This window comes from Prenolepis imparis, unplaced genomic scaffold, assembly GCF_030444845.1.
Source record: "Prenolepis imparis isolate NDT839.2.m4 unplaced genomic scaffold, iyPreImpa1.0 SCAF_1, whole genome shotgun sequence".
Taxonomy (NCBI): domain Eukaryota; kingdom Metazoa; phylum Arthropoda; class Insecta; order Hymenoptera; family Formicidae; genus Prenolepis; species Prenolepis imparis.
The window spans coordinates 19,355,818-19,374,316 of NW_028141159.1; the positions used below are offsets into that span (position 1 = coordinate 19,355,818).

Sequence of the window (18,499 nt, forward strand, 5' to 3'; positions counted from 1 at the left end):
GAAGAGGAGCTTAATATACCTTTATATCTTCGTTGTAATTTTGATATTAGTGTAATCTGATTCTAAAAATTATTTAATATAGAAGTCATATTTTTTATATAAATATATATAATTAAATTTAATTATATTTAACGCTGAAAACGTGTAAGAAAATTTAAATATAAAATATGAGTCTAATTATTTAATGAGATCTCCGAATTGCTTGATTGATCCTCCAATTCTATTTCTAATTGTATGATGTTGGGATCTCAGAATTCATAGAAATCTAAAATCATAAAATACAAAAAAGATCCCATTTCTTAAACTTCTCACGTTTCCAAATTCTTGGAATCTAAGCTCTTGTGATATGTATAAAATCAGAATATATTATCTCTTACATTTAATGTAGTCGAGTCATCTCTCATATATCTGATGCACTCACGAAAAAAAAATTCCAGCTTTAATAACGCAAAATTCTATAATAATCGCTGTGGAATAATAGTCGAACTTACTTCTGTAAACGATCAAAGATACTTTCACCGATGTCCACCGCGCGATTCCACCTGAGAAAGTACGGTCGCTGAATGACAACGCGCAGATCCATGATCCAATATCTGTCAGCGAGATGCTATCACCAGCTGAGCGGTCTCGTAGCCCGCTCGAATTCCCGTCAAGTGCGTCCGCACTCACACCGCATCACTCACTCTCGCGTTAGTACTCGCGTTAGTACCGCGCGTCGTTCCCGTCAATCGCATGAGAAAATCAGCGATCTCGATTTACGAAAGAGAGAGATCCGGAGAAGTCGATCTTACTCAAACGCGAGCACTGGCACAAGGTATATCCGTGGCACACATCAGAGTGCTCGACGCACAGCCGTTCTACAAATCTAGATATCTCTCACGTCCTCCCGATCTCTCGATCCTTCGGATCTTGGTCTCTTTCCGGCTTATTGTCAGATGACGCCGCCAAAAATCCGCGAATTACGCGCACGCAATCGCAATAAACGCCGCGATATTTTGTATTTTACGATCGGCTTAATGGAGAACGTTAACTTCGCAAAATGGTCTTCACGATTGTATTGAAAGTTTTATTCGCGTCGACATTGTACATGTTTGGCGAGTCGGAGAGAAACGATGGTCCCAGCATATAAGTTATGACTGTAATCCATATATCGGAGTAATTTCGTTACTCCGTCATCATATCGAGGAACGATTTCGCGCGATGCAAATCACAGATTGCACTTTCCCACTTCACCTCAATCCTGTCAATGGACTACTCCGTTCTTACGCTCTTCTCTCGCGACCATCCGAAGAAATGATCATCTAACAGAAAGTAGGTGATCCAAGAAATTTTCTTTCTATTCTCTCTCTCTATTAGAATCTCACGATCAGATCATCTCGATCTCATATACTTCTCAAAAATAAAGTTTCACACACACGCAGACGACCTCACGAGATTTTCGAAAAAATAACCAATTAATTAAATTCTCTTTCGAGTAGCTGTCAAGTAGACGTCGATCCGGAGATTCGTATCCGCGAGATCACAGGTCACAGGTTTTACCGATAATTCCCACGTCCCTCATCCCTGAGAGGAAGGGCGAGATCGTCGCTCACAAAAGATGCTGCACTCTCGAAATCGGTCCCCGGCGAGCGCGCGAGGACGCGTCGCAGGCGTTCGCGGGCGATCTACGGGATCGTTGGGACCACTCGGCGAGACTCTCTCGCAGGCGTGCGAGAGAGTGTATGTGTGTGCGTAATCGCGGCGATACGAGGCGGCCGCGATTCGGTTTCACGGGTGCAGGGAGAAGGGAGTTACATCAGAGAGTACGAAGAGTAGAAGACGACGAAGACGATGATACGACGCGCGAGACCGATCCGCGCCGAGACACGGCTTCGCTTGGTGAACGCGGACGACGGGACCAACGAGAGACTGTCCAGATCCAGCTGGGCACCACGACGAGATGCTGGCCCGAGACGCCAGAGAGAGACCATGGCGCGCATGCACGAGGCAAGGCAAGGCAAGGCGAACTCGACAGCACAGACCGGCACGAAGGAACGGCTTCGACGGCGAGAGGGGTCCGACGGGGCCTAATCTGACCGGAGGGGCCCCTATGCCCCCTTTCCGCTAACTCTCCCTCGGCGAAAGGTGGCTGCGCGAGATTCTACGGTCGGCCGAGATTTTCCTTGCCGACAATGCACGCGACGCTGACAGGGCAATATTGTTATAAAAAAGAATTTTATATGGAATGTTCACAAATAGCTTTTGTTAATCAGTTGCATCATACCGTGAGCGAGTATCAAATTTAATTAATATAAGTATCATCAGTTCTCTCTTTCTCTTTGTCTCATTTATGCTTTAAGAAAGTTCTTCCCAATTTTAATTTAAATGTTACGCGTTCCATAGATGAAAATTTGGCCTTCTTTAGATTTTTATTTTCAATATTCTCTATATTTATAGTGAAAATATTTAAAAAAAATTTTTTTTAATATATATAGTACTACTGAGAAATCCTTTACGACAGTGCGTCTATAGATTCCTTAATCAAGGTTCTTATTTCGCTTGGGCGGGAGAAATCTTAGATTCAAACAGCTCATCGCGTGGCTGCTCTCGCTACGCCGGCTAAATATTTCGCGGTTTATATATATATTAAGATATTAGTCACGTAACTGACTGCCGCCACTATTAGCTTCCGAAAGTGATTTTCACGCGATCTTGGAGCACATGATTCGGTATCCAGAACACGCGATATTTCAGTCTTGTGATATACTAATTTACTAATACATCTACATTTTAATAATAAGCGTTGATTCATTAAAAGAAAAATAATTATATAGTCGCTTTCTAATTTCTATATCAAATGGCATTTTAATATAATATATATTTTTCCTGACATATATAATTTCAAAACATCGTTTATATAAAAAAGATATATTACTTATTCAAAAAATAATTTTAATCATATATTCAGTAGATAGTTTTCTTATAATATTAGAGCTTCGTAATATTATTAATCGTCGAGACCTGATATTATTATTACTTTGTAGAAAGGTATAAAAATATCTCACAAATGCTAAACATTAAATTTAATGCTTAATTTAAGCCTCGCAAAACAAAGTTGCAGTTTGCAGAATCTTACGAATCTTATCCTGTTATCAGTTCGACTCAGACTGCGTATCTTTTCGGGGTCGTACTGTCGTCGTTCAAACACACGAAGAGTCGAGTTTTTACTCGCAGATAATTCGCGTTAACTGAGAATTCGTGTTAAAAAAATATTTTAAAGGAAATTGAAATTTTTTCTCTTAGCTCCATATATCTTACATGTAAATTAACATACGCAAATTAACATATTTATATTTTTTTATACGTTTAATAAAGATTAAATCTCAAAATTAAATCTGAGACTGGCTTGTTGTTGAATTATTGGAGTTATCGCGAACGTAGCATATCTCAATCATTTCTGTCCTCCCTCTCTCTCTTTCTTTCTGATGCTGTTATTTACTTCGTTCAACTTGAGTGACTCTAGTACCAAGTACGTCAAGCTCACTCGAGCAGTTGTAAACATAGGAGGTATTACTCGAAATTCGGTTCGGTAATCAAACAAATAACACATTCCTATGTCAGATACTGTACGTCGCCAAAATATTTTCCGTTTATAAGAGAAAGCAGCTGATTGCAAAATTAAACAACCGAAACATGGACGGCGCGATAACAGCTTATCACGAAGATAATCATTTTAAAGTCTGTTATGAACGCTCTCATTACGATGCAACGACTAAATTGCACCTGCAGTAATTGCATTTATATGCACCATGATCCGGTAAACATTTAACGTTAAACCCCTCCCTCTTCATAATTATAATTTAGCGAGATAGCATCAGCGTCTTCTAATGTTTATATCTCATCCTCGATTATGTTTATGCCAGACGTGTTTATATTGTTTACGATCAAACGCAGCATTGTGTCCGAGGAAATTTAATTGGATCTTCAATAAACAACAAGTCGAGTAAGCAATCGTGCACACGATACATACATGCGTGCATTCGACACCGTCCACGTTCTGCTGCAGAAGCGGTGCGACGGAACGGTTCTGTCGGGCTTACTGATTACTCCGATCTGCTCAATTTGATCGAGGTATGAGAAGAGCCACGTGCCACGGGTATATTGGTCGAAGATTCCGCGGCGTTGCCAGCCAATGGCTTGTCTTCGTTCCAACCATTGATGCCTCTGAAATACTCGTCGACGAGACGGCAACGTTGACAGTGTCGTGCAGCTGGCGTGGTGCTCCGACACCTAAATCGAGAGGCAGTTTACAGTGGTCCACCGGATGCTAAGAAGCTTAACGCTGCCGGGAAGAAACCGATACGGCAGCGAGCGATCATAGAAAATGGTACGGAAGACTGGAGAACGGAGGGATGTGTATCTATGCGCGCCTATATACACACGTGCACATACGGACACACACATACAGATTATTGTATTTATAGCTTCTCGACTAGCCGACATCAGAAGACTACAGGACGCATCTCTTGTTCTTGCGTTTGGCGCTGCCTATTATGGCGGGATTAATCAAAATTTTGAAATAATTGCGTCGAATGGTAGACAAATGCTAATGTGAATAAATCTCTTTATTCACTCTAACACTGGTTTCCATAACACTGCATTTATTTCTTTAGATTAGTTGGGAGAATCGTCGACAGATCGTCGGAGGAAATGGCGAAAATTTATTCGCGACTTTTATTCTTGTCTGAAGCGATAAATATAGCGATTATTACGTAAACTAGATTTGCATTACGAGAATCGCTTAATCGTATTCAACGGTCGTTCAATCTCGCCATTATGACTATTCGATATGATCAGTTTCTTGTTGCCCGTTTCGCATCATTTTCCAACTGGAAATATCCTCGCATCTTATAATATTGCTAATCCCGATGACGTTAATCCTGCTTGTCGATGATCTACGGCGCCTTGGAGCACCGCTATCCCGTGGAATGTCTGGATCCATTACGCTGTTAGTTGTTGCGTCCGATGACTGCGAGGATTTATAGACGCATGTAGACACTGTCCTCCCCGGGGTGAATGGATTTTATCTTTTCGTAGAGGCCCGTGAAATTCCTCATGACCCGACCGACAATGACGGCCAATCAACAAACCATTCTGATCGCCGTGTGTACGTCGATTACAAAAAGAAACTCACGAACGTGTCCGTCTACAACTTTTATTGATCTTCGCGTGACCCCTCAACAACCATTCTTTCTCCACGTCACACTTTTCACTTATTTACCCCGATTGAATTACATCGTCTCCCGACGTGAAAGCACGAAACGCGCATAAAGTGCTCTCCCCGACCTGATATGCAAATACGGACGCTTCCTGCATCACCCGAGTTGAATTTTTATCACCGACTTATCACCGATAAATCCCAGCCTAGTCGATCTCAGGTGGCTTGTCTTTTTTTGCCACTCTGTGGCCAGGTAATCCGAAACCATTGCGCTACATTATCTGCGGATTAATCACCGACGTTGACAGCCTCAGTAATATACATGACTGCAATAAAGCGGATTTATTTCAAGACTATTATATCAAAAATTAATTTTTTGCCGTTATTTTATTTTTATAAAAATATTTTAAAATATAGACAACATACGTTGTATGATTTTATTCCTTTGCTTATGAAAAAAAGTATATCTCGTTATAAATACATCGCGTAAGAATCACGCAAATTATCACTTGCTCTAGGCTTTACAAACTTCTTTTGAAAATACGATGCAAATTACAAAGCAACTATCGTGCTACTCTTCAAACGCACAGCTTAATAGGCGATATAAATGTGACCATTTCTATTTCTATCCAGGCTGACCTTGCACTGCGATATTAATAGACAGTAAATCGCTTTGCAGATACTGATTGCGATAACGCTGTTATATTGAGTTCGTCGCTCCTGCTTGTGGGAGGTATATAAATTTATAAATTTTAATATTAATCTCAGTAAAAAAATGTACTATCGTTGATAAAAGATAAATAATTTTCCTACAGATGAGGTGGTCGCTTCAAAATCTTCTTAAAGGTTTAAATATTAAATTTCTCTTAAATTAAAATAAAATTTTCTATGTTTTAAAAATACCAGTAAATATATATATATATCTATATATTGTAAATACAATCGTGTTTTAGAATAAATCTATAAGAATGCGATGAAGCATATGAATAACTCTTATTTTAAACTTGGCGCCGCAGAGACACTGTACATTTAGTTCTCTGGTTCTATCTAATCATCAGCCGCACTGTTACCAGCTGGCGAATCAATTTAATTTACTGTTGTCTCAATGATTTTATTAAACTCAATGGGTTGCGCTAAAAAAAAATAGATTAATTTTTCTATTGAAATTTTTTGTCAAAATTCTAAAAATATAAGATTTACGTTTTCCATTTCTTATGCTGAAAATATGCCAGATTTCCACTTTGATATTGAAGGAAAGAAGAGAGTTTTGTATCTTAAAGTATATAAATTTCACTTTATAAGATTTTTTTAAGACAAAAGATTAATTATAGAATATAGAGATCTTTGTCATCCAAAAGAGAAAAATTAAATATATAATAATATATAAATGTATATTAATAAAATCTCGATATTATGTCAAAAATATTACTTGAAGAATAGAAACACATTAGAATCTTCAAAACAATTTTTTTTCTCATAGATGACTCTAATTATATATTGTATAATTCTTAGCCAGCTGTGTAACTTGGAGCATTGGTAACTGCAGTTACAGGTTTCGAAAAAGAGAAGTCGGCGTTGTGACCTGCTCACAAACACAAAGTGGAGGGGATCATCAATGATGACCAACGACGCCATTAACCGTGTGTCTACCGACGCGTGCATGGCATTCTTTGCCAGTTTTGCTGTTACTCCGAAACGATTCGAACACTCGAATCTCGGTGACCGTGGCGGCAGTTCGCGTTTGCGATAAAAATTCGATTAAAATTATTTTTTTCCACAAAAATCGTAAGTATGATCGACAGAAGAGCGACTTTCATAAATTGTTTGGTGTTGGCATGCCACATGAATCAACTGTGCCATCGCATCGTGTGTCATGGCATTTGGAGAACGCGTGATCGAAATCTCAAGTCTAAACGTCGAGTGAAGAGTGACGTGCTTATTTATAAAATGTGAACGTGTTTTAATTTTGTCGAACAATATTCGCTCAATTTATGCAGCACAAAATCCATTTTGCATCTTCGAACTAAACATCTCGCTTCATGTAGCATGAGCTGCCAGCGCTGTCAATTGTTGGCGCATTCTTAATGCATCTTCGAAATTGATGCTCGGGAATATCGGAGATAAATGCTAATATAACTGTTTAGATGTAGAATTGGTTTCACGGATTAATATAATTTTGTAAACCATTTAATTTTATAATTAACCGGAATTCTCTCTATACGTATTTACGTTGGTAACTCTGACTCACGCCGACGCCCAAGTTTACGACAGCCGCTCAATAATCATCGTTGTCGGTAATTAAGGCGCGCGCTTTGTATTTTCTCAAATTTTAATTTTTATTCCAGTGTAAACAATGCCGACTTTGGAATCTTGTTGGTCACCGTGCATTTGGTCGAACAGCGTTAAAACTGGCAGTAAAGCTATAGCGTTTTACACAGTGGTAAGTGCCTTAATTGACTGTAATTAAGGAGTTTCGTAAAACTAAAGACAGTAATAATGTTCAAGTAATGTAGTAATTCAAGTAATCATAATATTGTAATGTAGAATTTACTGTGCAAATATAAAATAATCAATTCTTGTTGATTTCTTTCAGGCAATTAGTATAGTGTTAATCACATTAATATGCTATCAATTGGCTGGTGGCGATTCCACGCAGTTATACAATCCGTTATTTGAGGCCGATGTGAGAGGCTGTAAGTATCTCGCAAGTCGCGTATAATGATAAGCGCTAAGAATAAAAAGAGAAATCAATTTTATAAAGATAAATATCCATACGTAATATTTGTTTTCTTTTTTACGAAAATATTATAAATATTGTGCGTATATTTGCATCGTTTCTGACGGTTATCGCTATTTGCATATATGCAAAGTGTAGCGATAACCGTAGTGACTTGTCGTGTAAAAAATAAATCAAAGTTGTGAAATAATTTCTTATTTTGTTCGAGTCTTTGTTTTCAAAAAAATTGATTTTGAAAATCTGCGTTTTTATGTCACTATGCTTTATAATATTTTTATTGTCATATTTTTAAAGAAGGAGAAAATAAAAATCATTTATAATTTTTAGCTATGCAAGTTGTCGGAGGCTTCCTGATCTTCTATCTGATTCTATTGATCATATGCGCCTTATTAATGATTTATGGCATAAAAGAAGGCGTACGTGGATGGTTATTGCCATGGCTTGTTGCATGGTTCATCATTTGCTTGTTCCAGTTAGTCTTCGGATTGTGGCTTTTAGGCGGTTACTATATTTATGTGAGTCTTTTTTATCATTTTTTATTCTGGCGATGATTCTTTTATTCACAAACAGAGAAAACATGCTAATTAAGAGTCAGGGGCGCGGTAAACAAAATGCAAATTATTTTTCTTCTTATGAGATTTTCAATTATTTGAATAAAGTTGTACGTTTCGGTCGCATATTTGGATCATTATTAATAACTATCAAAAAATAAATAAAACAATAAGCATAGACTATAAAAAGTGAAATTTGCATATATATATCGCGCCTAATATTTATGGATATTCAATATCAGAGCTTTCAACTTTCTTTTTTAATTTTTTTATTGTCTGATAAACATTCGCAATCATATCATTTCTCTGTATGTTTTTTGCTTCAGTTGGACTCTGTATTCGCGACGTTGTGCAATTGGCTTTGGATGTCTTATAACGTAAGAGTGCTTTATTTAGTACGCGTCATCAAAGCTATTTCTGGTAATCATATCTTTCATGTTTTTTTTCAGATATATTGTTGGCTGGTTGTTTTATCAATGTACAAAGTATTCGCTAAGCTGCAGTCTCCTAACATAGAACTTTTGTGGCCTTAAAGGAAAGTACAATATACGAAAGCGAAATACGTATATATTAATAGTCACCAAAAAAGAAGTGTGTGAAAGAGAAACTACATTTACATGAGAATTTACATTTACTCAGAAAAATCTACATAAAAAGAACGTGTGAATTTGTTAAAGATAATATGGGGTTTACGAATCGTTTTAATATTTATACTTGAAAAATTTCTCTGTCAATAATTGTCTAAAAGACAAAATTTTCATCACAATTCTCATATAACTTTACAATCTTCCTTATATCTATCAATTTACGTAACGTACGTACTGTTGATATGATATACATATCATTTACTAACACATATTTTTTTCAATAATGCTTTTAAAAATAATAGCGATTTTAAGCTGCGTTAAACGTAACGCGATTACATTTGTTACATTTATAAAAAGTTCAATTAACATTAATCATATGGTAGCACTTTTCTACTTAAGTTTTAATACTTAAGTTTTAATCTAGTTTAAGTTTTAATAATGTACAATTAGTTATAGTCGATGAAGTAAGTTTTTATAATGTAACAAAAGACTGAGAGAAGCCTTTTGAAATATCTGTCCAAATTGCCAAAGCTACAAATTATTTGGAAGCTTAGAATCTCATTTCACGGACAAATCAAAATAATTATATAGCATTACGTTATAATATAAATTCATGTTAGGTCTCTTTACATGGCCGCTATTGTTCTGACAATTTTATAGAGATTGTACTGTTTTTCTACAAAATATTTTTTCTATAACATTAGTCAAATAATATATAAAATCATTATTTGATAAATAAATAAACATCTATTTATATTATACAAACAACACAAGAATAAACAAATTTTTCATTTTAATTCTGTCATTATAAATAATATAATTCCGTACATTATTTTCCTATTCTTTCTCTTTCTTTTTCAGAAATCGTTTCAATTGTCAATCGTTTCAGTGGTCAATATATATAATAATATTTAAATGATAATTTTTAATTATAAATGTATGTTTACTGTTAAGTTTGTTACTAATAAAAATATTTTTTATAATTTTCATGTTTTACACACACACACATAATTCCATTGTTCATGTTCTACAGTAGATGGCATGACGATTCATTTTATTCAAACAAAGAGAATCAATGAAAGAATTTATCTACAAATGATAAATTATGTAACGATTAAAAAGAAATAAATTTTATAACAATAAAAAATATTTACAATTTCATAATAATTGATTATTTATATGTACTATACTTTTTACATTATTGCATAGTAATTTTTAAAATATTTTTGCCATTATATCAAAGGAAAATTAATTATAACATGTATATAGTATGTAAAAATAATATTACTTTATATACAAAAAATTATTACGCAGAGACTACGATAAAAGATATGTAAAAAATTATTAAATATAAAATAGTACGATAAGAAGAAGAATAAAATATATTAATAATATGTGTGTGCAAGAGAGAGAGAGGTAATTAATTGTATTTGTTATTAACGTATAAAAATTATATGTGTGTATTATTTAGAATGCAGTAGTCGCGCGATTTACCTGCAACGCATTTACGCGCGTCGCGCGACTGCGAGGAGACTTCAATGCGTGCATATTGCGTATGAATTATGAATCTTCACGCATTTGCAGTAACGTGCAAGTTAGTGAAATCGCATACATACACAAGTATATTATAAATATATAATTCTCGTTGCGGTTATCATCCATCGCAGGATCAACAATACGAGCAGCGGAAAGAAAATCGCGAATTCTCGACCACACGAGATGGACCGATGTCTTTGCGAGAAATCAGACACTTTCTAGACGACGCGGGCTTCACTGTTCCTGTTTCAGTGATTAATGACGACGCGAGAAATCCTCCCTCTCATGAGAGACCACCGGGTTTGCGCGCGCGAGCCCATCTGTCGAAGACGATATTAATGGATTCGTCCCAGTGAAACGTAACTTCGTATCTTGCATCCAATTAGCGATGCCGCCTGTCGTGAGAGAGCTGCGGAGAGAGCGCGAGGACTTGACAAATTCTCGCGAAATAACGGCGCTGGGGTTCGCGAATTAACGGCGCGCGTGTCTATATCGTTGCCTCTGGCAACGTTTGAAACATAGCGAAGCTGTGGTATTTCGTGATGATAGTCATTATCATTTGTCCTCGCTTCGGATGTACAGTCAAATACATGGAATAGATCCGTTTCGTTTATTCTTGCGAGGGAACGCTGGGCAAAATAAATGTATATAGAAAGAAAAATCATATTATTTTATCCTTTTAATTAATAAGTATGTAATGTATTAAGAATATATTTATATTATATATTGTGGAAATATGTAAAAGAGCTATATATATTGAAAATATTTATTTCAATATATTCGAGCCTCTGAAATACTTTTTACTTGTTCTGCTTTGCTTTATGGAAGTTCTATCGAATTCTCAAGGTTCACGCGGCTATTGCACTGCAAGTAGCATTTTCTGCGGGCACGATCTTTCCTCTACCGATAGTCCTACACGTGAATACACATGCATTAAATTGCAGACGGCTTAGAAGTGCTGATAAGACTGATACGACGCGTAACGCGTCCATAAACGGCGTGTAAAAGTATGAATGGGACATTCTTCTTGTACTGATAGTGCGGAAGAAGAATGTTCCTGTATAGGCCCGTCCATAGCACGCAGCCCGAAAGATTACACTATTCCATAATACGCTTTCTTGTTTCATCGTATTTTTTTTTGTTTCTATATATATTCAAATTTTTCTTGTACAATTTTCTTTTTGTATTCACAGACATTTGTGCACACATTTTTTATGTAAATGGAATAAAATTCGTTATATTCGTCATAATTCTGTGTTTCTTCTGAAATTAATAATATTTATACGATCGTAAAGACGTAAGGTTGAAATGTCCGAGAGATTTGTCGGCGATAAAAATTCGCGGAGATCAAGAAAATAACGGCGGCGCATCAACACGAGTGTGCAACGACAAAGACTTCATCGAACGACGACGACGACGACGAAGTCAGACGAGTCAACGGCCCTAAACGTCAAGCGGAAAGGGCGGAAACGCCGGGCCGTGCATAAATAAGCGCCTTGGAAACCACAATACGTTCGCGGAGACATCGCGTGTGTGTGGGCAGTGGTCGCGGTGCCGTACCGGTGCCTGCCCGACCTGAAAATCAATGTGAAACAATTTGGCTGACGACCTTTTTGCGTGACACGCAGTAAATCTTCGGGAAGCCGATGATTTTTGCAGATATTTCGTCTTGTGCGGATGCGCCGCGATAAATTGCATTCTGGCGAGAGTATGGACTTATTGTCGATACAAATTGAGATTCACAGAAAAAAAAATATATATATATAATAAATTTTATTAAAGAAGAAATAAAGTAATTATGTGCTAATCATTTCTATTGTATTATTAGCACTAGAAAGTATACGTGCTATCTTTTCTCTAAAAATAATAATAATATTTTTTTAAATATCGTAATTATTTTTGCTCATTTAATATAAACTTCAATTTAATTTTAGCCATAATTTCGAAACTTTTATCTCTTTGCAGTAATTTCATTACTACTTATAATATAATGGTTACCATTGTAAATTATCGTAATAACCATAATAATCGTTACCATAAAGTAGATTTATTACTATAATCTCTCGTGCAGACTTTCGCGGTAAGTACAATATTTGAAGACACTTAGGTCCAATGCGGTTCAATTATATATCTCCGTTTCTTTCGTAATTAACAATAATTACGCCCGCAAGTGTGCCGTTTAAGGACATTGCGAAACTTTCGACTTTCCCTTTCCTCTGTCTGCCAATTACAATCGCCGCGTTCGGATGAGTCTTAACGTCTCCGGAACGTTTCACAGAGTCCATCGTTCATTAAGCCGGTTTCACGATTTATGATTGCAACGAGCGAAATACGAATGATCGAGAATGAGACGCAGGTACCGGACAGGGTATATCGCGCGGTTTCCTTGAGAGGAAACGAGAGAGGAGTTAAAGGGAGCGGAAATTACTCGTAATAGCCTCGTAAGTATCCCGTCCTGAATCCGCGGCGAGCGTTATGGTTTCATAAAAGAGCACGACGCGTGACAGTGAGAGTCTCGTCGAGTTTATGCGGCGCCCGATTCGTCCTCCGTAAAATAGAAGTAAACTTTCGCCACTCATGTTAACCCGTAGTCTAATAGTTATTTTGACTCCCGGTTGATTCGTGCTCTATCGTTTTCATGAATGAGAGGCGGCGATGGGCATCTAGATAAGCTATCGAGCTATTGGATATCTATTTGCGATAAGTTGTTTTGTAAATCGTAATCTTAGATAAGATTTGATTATGATTGCTTCAATGATTTTTTCTCGATTCATTTTACTATAATTCTAAAAAGAGAGAGCTGCAGGCAGTATTGTGCGCTTGTACATACATTCTATTTACACATTTCTTATAGGGTTAAAATTTTGTAATAAACTTTGTAGAGAGAAATTATATTTTATTCGCGCGACAGATGATAAATATTTGTTTACTTTTCAATTAATCTAATCGCTGCGAGAGAAAATCATCACGTGATATACCGGTTTATTCATACATGATTTCTACTATTAGTTCGAAGAAAGACTTCTATTCGATGCGTGAAATTGAGGTCTTGATGTTTATCCTTCAATCTTCCTCGGAAAAAAAAATAACACCCTCGTTCTCGGTGGCTCCAATTTCATCTCGACGTATGAGTATCGGAATACGCCCGTGGATACTTTTTAAGAAAACACTTAAGTTATGGTCTGCCCCGCATCAGGTTTTGAGGCGCCCCGAGGTCGAACGATAACCATTCGAAGAGATATGGTTGAGTAAACCTCTTCTCGAACGGCCTCCTTCTCGTCGAGGCAGAATGCATTCAATCTATTCGTATGCATTTTCATTTTTTATCTTTTATTATTCACAGAAGCACTTTTATACACAGGAAAACTTTTCTACCTGCGCCTCATCAAACTGTTTCTTTTTATTATTAATCTTTCGAATCATATGGTGGATTGTTTCATTGCAAGATAAATTGCAATTCCACACAGACAAAAATAACACGAAAGTATTCTATAATTAATCGATTTTTTGAAACTCTATTTAAATAAAAATTAAAAAATTGATAAAATCATTAATAAAAATTATAATTTTATATGCATTAAATGCATATTAAATATATATATTTCATTTTGCATACGATGAAAAAAGAGAATGTTGTTAAATGTTGACAATACTTGATAATCTTAATTTAACACAATAATTCGAATAAATAAACAGAATCTTTGATCCCATAATCACACTATTAATTCTATTTTAATCTGCTTTAAAGCAGACAATTTAAATTTTAACTAACTTAATTTATTAAATAATTTTTTAATTCATACAAACTCTCTTTGCTATATTAAAGTTTAATCCTTCAAATCTTTTAATTTTATACATGACTAAGTTGCATGATTGAATCAAGTTTCAGTGAAAGAACTGCACGTAACTTAACTGAGAAACAAAAATTTTCGAGGAATTTTTAACGCGAATTTTTGCGGCGGCGGCATGTATGCAAAGAGAAGTCCGATCTCATAACGTATGTATCTCGCTTTCTATCAAAACCCGCGGAGCCATATTAGTGCATCTTGCATTGCATAAACCGCAATGACCGACTGCGGCCAGGCTCCATATTAGCAACGCATGCCGCTCTTTCGCATGTGTTTCATTGATTGTAGCAACATAACATACACAATATTTGTACAGTAATGCAAATATCGCGCGTGCGACTACATTCTCTTGTCAATATGTCACTACTGTCCGATTGGCATACGATTATTTCTCTCGCATATGATTATTACTTCGCTGCATTAGTATATAGATACACAAGTTGGAGAGTTAAAATCGCATCGCGAATTATTTTTTTCCTTCTTGGATTAATTTTTTTTATTTTTTCATAGATTTATAAGACTCAAATACTTCGGTCGATCGCTCAAAGACTGCTCAAGTAACTCTATCGGAGAAAAATGTTAGGCATGAAAGCTTTTTTGTGAATAACCCGCGAGATCATAGATCATGTCTCGTGTGAACCGCCGCGCCGCAGGTTATTTGTAATTGTTAGAAGCGCATTGTAACGAGGGTCTGAGTTATTGGATGTCGCGAGAGATATTGTGTTCTCCTTGAACCTCCTGTCACGTCACGGCCACGCGCGCGAGCCCGTGTATACTTTGTATCCCATCCGTTATACATAATACTTGCGTGCTGCTCTCGAGTGACGAGGAAGTGTCGCGGACCTCGACCGATTTAAACCGTATTTTCTCACTGCATCGCGAATCCCACGGTTTCTACAATATAACAAGTTTCGCGATATATCTTCAAGTTTTATATTTCTATTATAACGCAACAAGATAATAAAGCATAATTTGAGTATAAAATTAAAACCTTATTTAATGAGTCACATGAAAATTATTCTATATGCATCCTTCTCACAAAATAGTTATGCTTTTACGTTCAATTATATCTTTCATAAGTAATATTTTTTTACTTTACACTATTTAATATGAATAAATTTGATTTCGTGAAATTGTGTGTAATGCTCCGACTAATGAGATGTTTCCATATTATATTTTTTAAAAAGATTTTTAACTATGTTTTTTTAAAAATTGACATATCAATAATTATTTATTTATAAATATTTTTGAAAAAGATTATTTTTCTATAATTCATCTCTAAGAAGTAAGCTTTCTATCGCCTCGCTTTATAGCAGCCCTCATAAAGATTAACAAAGTTAAATGAGATTTAACTCTGTCTCTTTTTAATTGCGCCTCTAGAAAGAGCTAGAAGATCAGACGAGTCTCAGTTAACTTGAATTAATATTTATGGTAACAGCTTTTAGGGCCCTCGTGAAAGTCTAAATCTGCCGTTCGAGGGACGCGCGTCCTATATCTCAACTAATACTCTTACGGGATTTCACGCAGATCTAAAGAGATCTCGCGGATCTCGCAGATCCCTGAGAGAGAGATGAGGTTTCTCTCGCGCCCGGTCGCGTGTCGCAGATTCGCGTCGCCTTAATGGCGTCGAATTAATTTTCATGGATTTCCGCGGGGCGAACGAGACAGGCTCGTTGCGCCGCGAACACGATCGTTCGAGGATGGGAATTAATTGCACGCGGCTGCAGCTTTACGACTGTCACTATTATGCGCGGCCTTTTACAGGCGGCTTGAAGCTGTCGTTGCGCCGCGTCATACGAGATAGTTAACGATTAATGCGATCATCCGTTCGCCGGCGCATGTTTCACACGCGGCACCCCAGCTGGACGATGTTAATTGCGCTATCAAGTAACGCGAGGAAGCCCGTCCGCGATAATTGCGCCTAACTGGCTGCCTCAATTGGGATGAGTTGTCGTTTTCTCATCGCGATCGCCTTTTCCGTTGTCCCGTTCGTTGCCACACGCGAATCGTCTCATATAAAGTCTGCTGCGTTAAATACATTTAACTACAACGCCATTTAATCGATATAATAAGATAAATTGGATCGCTAGCAACCATTTCATTTCGTACAAAAGCTCTGATAGCAAAGAACCGCGAAATAGGCTGTCAAAGTTTTTCAGAAACAAGAAAGTTATGTTATGTGACATCATAAATATAATTTATAATTATAATAATTATTTTTATAAATTCTTGCAAAATTGCATGATTAATTTTTTGCACAAAACACATAAAACAATTATATTCTTCTATAATTTCTTTTTATAGTTTAAATATTTTTAGTTAGATACTTAAGTTTTTGTCGCAAGTAAGTATCTAAATTGAGTATCATGTTAATTTATGAACGCGCAAGTCACTCAGTGTGCAGTGACCATGGCGTGAGACAATTACTTTACGCAAGCTGATGATAATGCAGTAGTAAATATCTGCCACACGCTTTTTGCCGGAGCCCGCAAATAGGTTGGCAGTGTCCAATTTCGCATTACGCAAGACTGACACCGAGCACGTCCGTTCAGATCTCCATTTGCATCTGGATATCGTAATGCCACAAGGACAAATCTAAATTACCGCTCTCGCAATTAATACCATGTCATGGTCGCCGTAAATAGATGAATACTGATAAACGTATACAATTTTTTTAATTGTAAACCACGATCGCGAATGTAATCGATGACGATTCTGCGGGTTGCCCGTAACCCAAATACGTGACGATGATCGTTCTCAATTGCCCAAGTCTTAATCGATATGCGATGCCGTTGTAAATTATATCGCGCTTTATTATCTGTCCCTTTGCTCGCTCAATCGAAAGAGAAAAGCGGATAAATTAATTGCGCCGGGTTTTTAATTTCGAGCGATACGATTAATCGCAGAAATGCTGCAGCGTCGTCGCGTAATGCATTTTATTCGCGCGAGAAACACTTTCCCACGGTCGAGACAAGCTCTTTTCTCTCATCGTCTCGAGAAAGATTCGGATGTTCTTCCGCCGGTACTCTCGAGAGAACCTGAGTGCTCGAGGGATCAAAGGATGTGAGGGACGCGGCGCGTATTGATACCGAAATCCCTATTATTATTGAAATCATTCGTATCCCGAGGGTGTCACGGTATATTAAAGCTACTATGCTTGTTGCTGGTGTGCTATTATATACCGGGTGTTATACACGAGTGAGAGAATTATTGCGACGTGCGGTGTGTGGTCCGTACGAAGATAAAAGAGGGCCAACGTATAGATTGTTATCAGATTTTGACACTTGAACCCTACGATGATTAAATTTGCGTAAAATATTATGCGCGGTTAATCTAATTTCACACTCAATAAATAAATAGCGTTATAATTGATGTAAACTCATTGAAAGACATTTCCTTCCATTATGATAAAGATTTAAGTTGTTTATATAGTATCAATTCTCATATGTAAAATAAAAAACAATTTATAACAAATGATACATACAAACAAGGAAAACTCTAATATGCGTTGTACAAAAAATTGCGTTTATATAAGCTGTTATCTCATTTTGCAATTTTTTTATTTCCTTCACAAAATATTTAAAGGATCAAAAAATATGTTAATAATTTAATACCTAGGATATGTTTCATTTATACATCTGGACATTGAAGGATTAATTTATATATAATTCAAATATTGATGTATTATTATTGTTGCAATAATTCTCAAGCAAGAGAAGATTTACCATATGATTCTCGCGTAAGCCGCAAAATTCCAGACGGACGACGTGCAACCTCGTAAAAGTCGCGGATCTCCCACGCGGATGGATCTCGCGAGAGAAATCGCGCGATGCTAGTAGAGCGGATTATGGAGTTTACGTGTCGTATTATCATAGACAGTGCAATGTCACGAGCGCGCCTCGTCTCGTATAGAGCCGGGGCCTTCTTATAGGAGCGGCCCCTCGTACAATCCGCCGATCCGATATAGCGAGATCGATGCGCGCGGGATGCTGCAGCTGGCACACGTGACCGCGTGTGCACGTCGATGCCGCACGGACCCTCGT

General features: G+C 36.8%; 2 protein-coding genes across 3 annotated transcripts in view; one reads left to right on the top strand and one right to left on the bottom strand.

Moving 5' to 3' along the window:
• LOC145935175 (rho guanine nucleotide exchange factor 17) overlaps window positions 1-1,900 on the bottom strand; it is a 52,874-nt gene extending 50,974 nt beyond the window's left edge. Inside the window, exon 1 of one of the 2 annotated variants that reach the window (XM_083036294.1) lies at window positions 492-1,900. The gene's annotated coding sequence lies outside the window, so the exon portion shown is untranslated. The remainder of the gene's footprint in view (window positions 1-491) is intronic. The other variant, XM_083036369.1, reaches the window with a different exon arrangement.
• Window positions 1,901-6,826: 4,926 nt separating this feature from the next.
• Pasi1 (septate junction component pasiflora 1) lies at window positions 6,827-9,869 on the top strand. Its single transcript, XM_083036259.1, has 6 exons — window positions 6,827-6,982; window positions 7,543-7,637; window positions 7,791-7,890; window positions 8,262-8,449; window positions 8,812-8,862; window positions 8,935-9,869. Exons 2-6 carry the CDS (start codon window positions 7,551-7,553, stop codon window positions 9,016-9,018), a joined length of 510 nt encoding a protein of 169 aa, XP_082892385.1. The 5' UTR covers window positions 6,827-6,982; window positions 7,543-7,550; the 3' UTR covers window positions 9,019-9,869.
• The last annotated feature ends 8,630 nt before the right edge of the window (window positions 9,870-18,499 follow it).